Here is an 8,838-nt window from a genome sequence, read left to right on the forward strand (position 1 = left end):
ACAAAACAAAACAAAAACGAAAAAACACCCCAAAAACCAACACAGTGCTTTATGATTTTACATCGGTTATAAATACACCGGATGCTATCAGAGAACTGATTTCTGTGTATACAGTGGGACTTCATTTTAGTAGAAATATTTTTTTTACTTTCCCTCACGCCCAAAAAAGGAAAAAAGAAACATCTCTATTTTCTTAAATCTTGCAATTGTGTAAATTATTCAAATCAGCTTTTAAATAACGTAACCAAAAGGTGGGGGAAAAAGTAAAACGCCATCTCTGATCTAGAGCCAGCCTTTGTTGTCTGTTTGGACTCTGGACAGATCTAGCGCCTGCGCACTTGGAAGTTTGTCTGCGTGTCATGTTGAATGCTAAAACAGGATAGTCAACATGTCCACCGCGACGGCTCAACAAAACAATAACGAAGAGCCCGGGCTTCAGGGTACGTACCGTCCTCGGGTTTTCCCGGCTCCACGTCGTAGTCGTTACTTTACATGTTCGTAATGGACGCTTGTGTGTGTGAAAAATACCGCTACTGCGAAGGTTTTATTGTAAAAGTTATATCGAGGGTGGAATTTCCTCGTCGACTGGGAGGGGCGGGGGTATGTTGTTTGACGTCACCTCAAATGAGCCAATAGCGTCTTAGAAAAGCTTTGATGGACGCGTTACTGGCCAATCATGTACAAAGATTGAAGCTAGGTGGGCTTCAATAGCAACGAAAACAACTTTGAGGCAAAACACTGAATATTTTGGGGAATTTTTGTAACTTCCTTTTTGTTAAATTATTATTTTCCTATAATGGGCCGTATATTTTTGTGTGGGCAAGCTACTTCTTTACTCAAAAGCCCTTTGCACTTTTGATTATACATCAAATCTAACCGAAGGCAGTGGTCGCAATTTTTACCCAACTGCATGCAGGCAAACAGCTAAAAACATTTAAAACAACACTTAAGGTGTGCTCGCACTTCAAGCGACTAAAGCGCCATCACATTAGCTCTCGGGATGTTCTTCGTCATGCGTGGCAGCACCACAGCTGGAACAGCGACATGTCTGGGCAAACTGTCTCACCCTGCGCTCTCTGTAGTTATGCAAGACCTCGCATGGGAGCAACACTGATGGCAAATGCTTCTGTAAATGTGCAATCTATTATTTTTTATGTCCATCCGCGAACCAAACAAATACACCATGCTTTGTTTTCGGGAAAGGGCGTCTCACGCTGTCACGTTGTGCGCTCACACAAACCCGCAGGCTCCGAGAGATTACGCAACACCCTTCCGTCTGCTGATTAAAAAAAAGAGTGCAGGCTGTTTATGGGGCAGTGGTACAAAGAAATGCGTGCCATCATGGATGCGGTGCACAGGCGGTTCATTTGAATTCGCAGAATCAGCGGTGCAGAAAATGTAGGTCAGCTGTTTCCATTTGAGGGTGTGTCTCTATGTGCTGTGTAATCAGCTGCGAGGTTTGTGCCTTATCACAGCAAGCTTACCTTCCTTGTGTCCTCTTGATCTTTATTTTACAAAGGGTCCTGGGTGGAGCTGGAGCTAAATGGGAATACAGGGGCCCAGGGGAGGCAGACCAACCTGCTAACACCACCTGCTGCAGACCAAATAAACGCAAATGCTGGTATGAGTCAAACTCTGCAGACCTTGGAAGTGGTGCCTGAAAGTGATGAGACCCTAATTGGAGGACTAGAGCATGTGCCATCGTCCTCCTCTATCCACAACGGGGACATGGAAAAGATCCTCCTGGATGCACAACACGAATCCAGCCCAAGTAACTCCTCCTGCGATAGGTAGGAAGAAAAGTCATTTTTTGGTCTTCAAGGCCTTATATGTGTGTTTGTTATTGAGAAGTTTTTTTTCTTACTCCAAACATGTTGATTAAGCCCTCACAGGCCACCAAGTCCAGAGCAGGATGAGGGTCAGATTACATTTGATGTGGAAATGTCCAGCCCAAGAGGTAGTCAGGTAAAGCTATGTATTCAGCTCTAAAGTTTAAGACCCTTTAAAGTCTTTTTCATTGATCTAATCGCTTCATCTTTTATATTTGCAGTCAGAGGAAGATTTTGCAGAGAAGGACAGAGAGGAAGACATTTTGATGAACAAAGAAGTAGACTGGGTTGCTGACTGGTCGAGCAGACCTGAAAACATTCCACCAAAGTAACCAGGCTTTCAGAGCTACTTACTGATATGTCAGGAGACTGTCTTTAGCTGTGTTTTTCTTCTTTTCTTTTTTTTAAATAACCTGTCATTTGATTTTTCCTATCAGAGAGTTCCACTTTAGGCACCCCCGACGTTCCGTTTCTCTAAGTATGAGAAAGAGTGGAGTCATGAAGAAAGGCGGCATCTTCTCTGCCGAGTTTCTCAAAGTCTTTATCCCTTCCTTACTCATCTCGCACATCCTGGCTCTTGGGCTTGGGTAAGTCAAAAGTCACGCATCTCTACCATTGCTGAGCTTTTTGTTACACCAGCTGGAGTTTTCTCAAGTGGCCCTAATTATATGTTTGTCTGCAACAATCATATCTAGAAGTTATAGCCGTTCAAAAAGACAGCTTCCATGTTATGTTTATAAAAGTGTATACCTTAATTTTAATCTATCACTTGTTATAAATGAGCATCATCATTTATCTAGTACTGTTGCAAAATATTATTGTTCTTTTCCTTTTTTCCAAACTGACTCAGTTTTGTTCCTTTTTTTCCCTTTTTCCTCTTTCCCAGAGTGTACATTGGGAAGAGAATTGCAACAGCCGCCACCAGCTCCTACTGAGTAGAAAATGAAGCAGTGCCTAGATGTTCTCCCTTCTCCAAGTCACTCAGCCATCCTCGTGTGGTCAAGCTCTCTCTCTGCATCTGTTGTACACCCGCACTTCCCTTCCGATCACCATTAAAAATTATATTGCATCGTAGATGTAGTCGTACACATGATGTAACCGTGGTTGCGCTCCATCAGATTTTGACCGAGGACAACACTGTACACACAGTTGTCACAAATTTGAATGCAGTAGGTAACAAAGTCTGTTCCGCCTGAAAAGTATTCGTCGTCTGTTCGACTAAAAAATACGAGACAAGAGAATTTCAGATGAAGTTGCTTCAGGGTTTTAGTTTCTTTACTTGCCTTGTTGTTAAGTTACAAGAAATTGGACTGCGTCTGTCCTCTGTTGCCTTCGTAATTAATATCTGCAAGAAACTAATTAATCGGCTCTGGGAACAAAAGGGACTTGAATCGCCTTAACTTATTGAGCTTAACATTAGAGGTGCAGTGAAAGCGTGGTTGTAGTAGGGGGACGGGGTACTGCACTGTGGGATCAGTTTTTAAATTCCACACATTTTTAATAATAGAAGTTATATCTTTTTGACCGCAGAGGGTTTAAAAGCTTTTTTGTTCTGAAGGTTGGAAAGCGTAAACATTTATCTTGTATGTAGCTCCAGAATTTTACAGAAATAGTTGGAATATGCTATAATAGTGGCAACCTAAAGGCTGGAACGCAGTATACCAGGCCATATGCTATTTTTATTTGTTTTGTTGCCTACATATCTTCTTCTTTAACACATAATATAGCATCAGTGGCAAAGTGCCAAATTTGTATGCTTCACCACTGCACATCGGTGATTTATCTTGAGACTTTTTTTTTTTTTTTTACATTTTCTTATATGTTTAGGTATTTAAAGATGTAGATGTGAAAAATTAATTTAAGCTGTGATCTGCCCCTTGTAATAGATACTTTCCGACATTGTATAATCTGTTTATACAGTGATACTAATGCGTATTATATCTCATGCATCGTGGCAGTGTAAGTAATGTGTTTTTGCTGTCGTTTAATTGAAGCTTCAGTGGCAGAAAGGATCGCCACGGAGGAGGAAGAAGGGGTTTCTAGGGGGGTCTCGTTTAAAAGTGTTATCAGATTTTAATCTGGATTTCACTGTACAGTAATTTCATCTAGCGTACAGTGTCTGTGTACCTTTTAAAGAAATTATTTTCTGGAGAAAATGCATGCATTTCTGTATATTGATGCTGATATGCTGACTGGATTATTCTGTCAGTGTCTGTAAATGGATCAGACCATAACAATATGGAAAAATTGGCTATAACTTACAGTATTGGCTGTTGGCTGTGTTGGTTTGGAAGCACTCGTACTAATTCCTAAACTGTGCATGTGAAAACAGATTTATGTACAGTTGATAAGTGTGCAATACTTGGAATTTTTGGAATATAAAGTTTGTACTGTATACAGTGGCTGATGTGAAAAGAAAATACAAAGGAAGTAAATAGAGATCCATAGAATTGAATTCATTTTTCAAGTATAAAAGGCACATATCATCATAATGGGCTTTCTGCACAGCTGAATAGTGAGCAGTGTGTTAAAACTTGAATGGACTTTGTACTGAATACAGAGGCTGAAACAAATGCAGCTGCTGTCTTTGGAAGTCATTTACATTTCATCACCATTAAACAAAGCACTCAGCGTAATAAGGATGAAAGTGAATGTGTGTGAATCCAAAATAAAATGTCTGTTGCTTCCTCATTTGTTGTTAGTAGTTCATTTAAAGAGGTTTCAGATGATCTTCATGAATGTGGACGTTTTAATTTTTATAAAAGATAGGGTTATAGTTGTGCTTTTTATTAGCATTTCTACTCTTTAGTGCACTGTTAATAACAGCGGTGAAGAAACACACTGTCAGATAGTTTGGAAGATGTCATACAGTATAAGGTCTGTAGATTTACTGTAAAGATGATAATTATTTTAACCCTTCCTGAATTTGTAAGTTTGCTCACTTACATAGAAATGGAAGGAACAAGGTAGTCGTCCAAGACGGTATGGTACATGGCCCCAGTGGCCCTTCAATGAGATGAAGTAATCCTGTACTGTCAGCAGAAACACAGCCCCAAACCATAATGTTCCCACCCCTGTACTTGACTGTGGGGTTGGTGTTCATTGGATCATACTCTGCTTCCTCAACCATGCCAAAATGCTGAATTTTGGTTTCATCTGACCACAGCGCTTTCTCCCAAATTTTCGCTGACAAACTGGAGAACTTCAGACGAGTCTGTACATGAGCCATGGGACATAAGGAGGGGGACATAAAAATGAGATACTCTTCATATTTGTTGCAAGTAAACAAACTTACAAACATAGCAAGGGATCAAATAATTATTTCCCCCACTGTAGCTCTACTGGTTATAGTTATCAAAAGTTTATCCATACAACAATCAATGCATGGTATGTCACAAACTGTAAATCCAGTGCCAAAATGCTGTTGTGAGAAGAGTAGCCTTTCATATGAGCAGTTGTATAAACTGTTCAACTTCTAGATCAGGAGATTAATCTTTTTGTTAAAGTACTCCTTTTATCCCCTGACGTGTCCGTCTGATCTAACAGGTTGTGCAAAACATATTTCGCCTTCAAACTGCATGTATCACATCAGGACAGAAACATGGAGCTAAAGCAGAGCAGGGCGGGGCAGTGCGCATGCGCCGTTCCTCATTGTGGCCCTCCTCTCCTTCGAGCTCGTCTGGGTTTCAGGGACCCGTTATAGGAGTGAATCAAGGTCTACGAGTGCGAGACAGAGGTACAACTTGTCGTTTTAGGCTGCTGTTTTTAGGCCGCACGCTGCGAACTTGACTTCATATATAGAGACATTTTCAGACAGAGGCATTGTTCTCTCAGGGCGTCGACTGGCCAACAAGCGGAGCATCCATTCATCCTTTCATTGGCAGCTGAGGTTTTCCAGTCTCGCTAGCTAGCGTTAGCCAAGAGGCAGGGGGCACCCGTGTCGGAGAGAGCTTCAAAATGTCGGGGTACCAAGGAAAGAAGAACATCCCACGAATTACAGTGAGTTTTGTTTCATTTTATCATATCTGTCCTGCAGTGGAGGTGTATAAAGGGTGTATAAAGGGTACGGTGAGCTTCACAGTTTAGACCAAAAGCTAGCCAGCGCTTATCCATCCATTTACACTGACGCTGTCAACAGCAGCAGCAGCAGCAGCAGCCCAGCTCCACATACCGACAGCCTGGGATGGTAACCAGCTAGTGTGCAAGCCTTTTAACAATTCCTCATTTGAAATCTGGGTCTTACAATTTTTTCTCTGTAATGAATACTCAGATCAGGTCACTTAGCTGCCATTATTAGCCCTTATTCTCTCAGAGCATCCTCAGCCTGAAGGGTGTAGTTAACAGGTTTAGACACAGATTCCCTCACTGTGTCGTTTTTCATCTTCCACCTTCTATCCTCCAGCATACACCATGCCTGCCCTCTTCAGCGGACTATGTGTTTTTTTGTTGTCTTTCTTTCTTGTTTATGGATTTAAAAAAATCCTGATTCATATTCAGTCAAATATTGCTACAGATCCTGATTTGCTAATATACATTAATTTTGCTTTGATTTATGGTGCAGCTCTTCACCCAGACCACACATAATCATTAGGGGGAATGCAGCAGGCTTGCTGTGATAGTTAAAAGAAGTAAAACCTCACTCGCAAAGTAGGTCATTGCACAGCTCCCATCCAAACCCTATGCTTTCATCATGCAGCAAGAGGGCTGATTCTGCAGCATATAGACTCAGCAGCTTTATGTTTGATCACTTAATCACATCAAAATCTTTTATGTACTGGCTGTGTTTCATACAGATGGTTGTCAGGTCCTTCGCAGGTCGATCCAGGGTCATAAACACACGAGTCTGACATCCCAGACACGCCATGCAGACAGCAGCAACTCTACAGCCAGCCTTTCCCAGGCTTTCACACTCAGTACAACACCACCTATTAGTCTGGAGTGAATGAACTAGATAGTTTCACTCTGCAAAGCTTTAAACAAAATGCCAAGGTTAGTCTGAAAAGCACTAGCTGAATTTGTTCAAAGCACACTAAAGCAGGAATAATAGCAGTCCTTTGAAGAATGTGCCTTAAGAGTTTCACAGCAACTTAACCTCTGCTAGCACCATATTGAGGTGCAGTTGTTTGTCGCACAGCTTGATTTTGATTGAGGCTGTGTGTTCTTTTATAGAGTTTGGCTCTTGTATAGGTCTTTTTTAAAATTTTCTTTGTAATCTCTAACTGTGTCATATCCATCAATATCCAGAATTTGTCTGTTAATAGTTGATTCATGGTTATTACACAGTAATATTAAAAGAGACATGCCAACGACTTTTGTCTTTAATTAAAAAACAAAACACAAAACTAAGATTAGGGTCAAACAAATGCTTTTTATTTAAAACAATGACTTAAAGTTATGGTATATCCTCTGATATAGTTTTCCTTTCAGACACACCAAGGTGAAACAGAGTACCCTTTTTGTGCATTTTAAGGATGCGTTGCCAGGAGGGAAGTTCCTTAGCGCCATCTGTTGGACAAACTATGCAAACAAATAATTGAAGGGTGTTTCTTTCATCTCCTCTTTGCTTTTTAACGTTAACATATCCGTGATTCTAAATGCTGAAACGATGGATCAGCAAATAGCTAATATTTCCGATAGTTTCGATTCTGGCTACCCAATATATTTGTGTGGTAATTGTCTGATAATTGATGCATAAAAGATGAAGATATTGCTTTTTCTTATTTTGGAGTTTATGGTAATGATCAGCATCTGATATATGATTTAGATGTTGGCACATTCATTTTGGAAGTTGAGGACTACATTTGATATTGTATGTGTATACCGCAAGCTCAGTACACTAACTGCTGACCACTCGGGCACAGAAAGGACACAGGTTAAATGACCCACTTATGTCAGCGCAGTGGTTTGTGAGATCATGTCAGCCATGCCCTGTACACTTAATGCTTCCTGCAGTCTGTAAAGCTGGACACACTGAGTGTTTCCTGCTGTGAGTTTTGCTGCAAAACGTTTTTTTTATATCTTCGGAGACCCCAGAAAGCCTTTAGGAGAAGTAGGCCAGCCTGTTATGCTTTCCTTTCATCTCATTCAGGTGGAGGTAATTGTGTCACTCAAGAGCCTGCGCTAAGAATCTTTCCCTCTCTTCAAATGATGTGTCTGTTATGCATGAATAAGTCTACTAAATTAATCCTAGTCATCATGTAGACAGGTTGAGGATTGGTATGGATCAAACCATGCTTTGCATGAGGCTTTGAGCAATCTGGGAAATATTCACAGCTTTAGCTTCGGTCACTCTTCTTTTCTAAAACTGTGTTTGTGGGTAAAAGATTTTCTGTTGAGTCATGGATCAAACTGCTGGCTGCTGGAAGTTAAAATAAAATATTTATTGCTTGGTTTAGCTAATGCTGAGAAAATGCTGTCTCATCCTTTCAGAGTGACCGCCTTCTGATCAAAGGGGCGAAGATAGTGAACGATGATCAGTCGTTTTTGGCTGATATCTACATGGAAGATGGAGTCATCAAGTAAGTCCTTCTTTTTCTGCTTTTGCTTTTTGTAACTTCATTCACTTCTTTATGCCTGATTTTTTTTTCTTTTTGTTTGTCTCATTGAGGCAAATTGGAGACAACCTTATTGTTCCTGGTGGAGTTAAAATCATTGAGGCTCATGGAAGAATGGTGATGCCCGGGGGTATTGACGTGCACACCCGATTCCAGATGCCTGACCGAGGCATGGTGGCTGCGGATGATTTCTACCAGGGTACCAGGGCGGCCCTGGCTGGGGGGACAACCATGATCAGTATGTGACACATCAGACAGACTTGCTCGTGTATTTTCAGCCAGTTTACACATACAGCGATGTTGTTTTGGGGATTATGACATTGCAGATGTGAATGCCATCAAGCGTATGATTTAATTTAACAGTTTGCTTGTGCACATGAAATCAGACCTGCTTGTTTGTATTCTATAGTTGACCATGTGGTGCCGGAGCCTGGCGTCAGCCTGGTTGCTGCCTT

The 8,838-nt window shown here is 41.1% G+C and overlaps 2 protein-coding genes across 2 annotated transcripts in view; both read left to right on the forward strand.

The window, feature by feature from the left end:
• Positions 1 to 293: 293 nt before the first annotated feature.
• Positions 294 to 4,520, forward strand: bnip3la (BCL2 interacting protein 3 like a). Its single transcript, XM_005729457.1, has 6 exons — positions 294 to 440; positions 1,520 to 1,790; positions 1,884 to 1,965; positions 2,051 to 2,157; positions 2,267 to 2,416; positions 2,716 to 4,520. The coding sequence occupies exons 1-6, from the start codon at positions 389 to 391 to the stop codon at positions 2,762 to 2,764; spliced, it is 711 nt and encodes a 236-aa protein (XP_005729514.1). The 5' UTR covers positions 294 to 388; the 3' UTR covers positions 2,765 to 4,520.
• A 954-nt stretch (positions 4,521 to 5,474) lies between these two features.
• The window catches only part of dpysl2a (dihydropyrimidinase like 2a), a 16,265-nt gene continuing 12,901 nt past the window's right edge, over positions 5,475 to 8,838 (forward strand). The window contains exons 1-4 of the mRNA XM_013909880.1: positions 5,475 to 5,828; positions 8,259 to 8,347; positions 8,437 to 8,621; positions 8,793 to 8,833. Of these exons, the coding sequence (XP_013765334.1) occupies positions 5,787 to 5,828; positions 8,259 to 8,347; positions 8,437 to 8,621; positions 8,793 to 8,833 (357 nt within the window). The 5' untranslated portion in view covers positions 5,475 to 5,786. The remainder of the gene's footprint in view (positions 5,829 to 8,258; positions 8,348 to 8,436; positions 8,622 to 8,792; positions 8,834 to 8,838) is intronic.

The sequence above is a fragment of the Pundamilia nyererei genome, unplaced genomic scaffold (genome assembly GCF_000239375.1).
Source record: "Pundamilia nyererei isolate P.nyererei 1_Seehausen unplaced genomic scaffold, PunNye1.0 scaffold00033, whole genome shotgun sequence".
Taxonomy (NCBI): domain Eukaryota; kingdom Metazoa; phylum Chordata; class Actinopteri; order Cichliformes; family Cichlidae; genus Pundamilia; species Pundamilia nyererei.

Coding starts and splice junctions, on each gene's coding strand:
- bnip3la (XM_005729457.1), top strand. CDS start 389: ATGTCCACCGCGACGGCTCAACAAAACAATAACGAAGAGCCCGGGCTT. Junction 1,791..1,883: donor AGTAACTCCTCCTGCGATAG/GTAGGAAGAAAA, acceptor ATGTTGATTAAG/CCCTCACAGGCCACCAAGTC. Junction 2,417..2,715: donor ATCCTGGCTCTTGGGCTTGG/GTAAGTCAAAAG, acceptor CCTCTTTCCCAG/AGTGTACATTGGGAAGAGAA.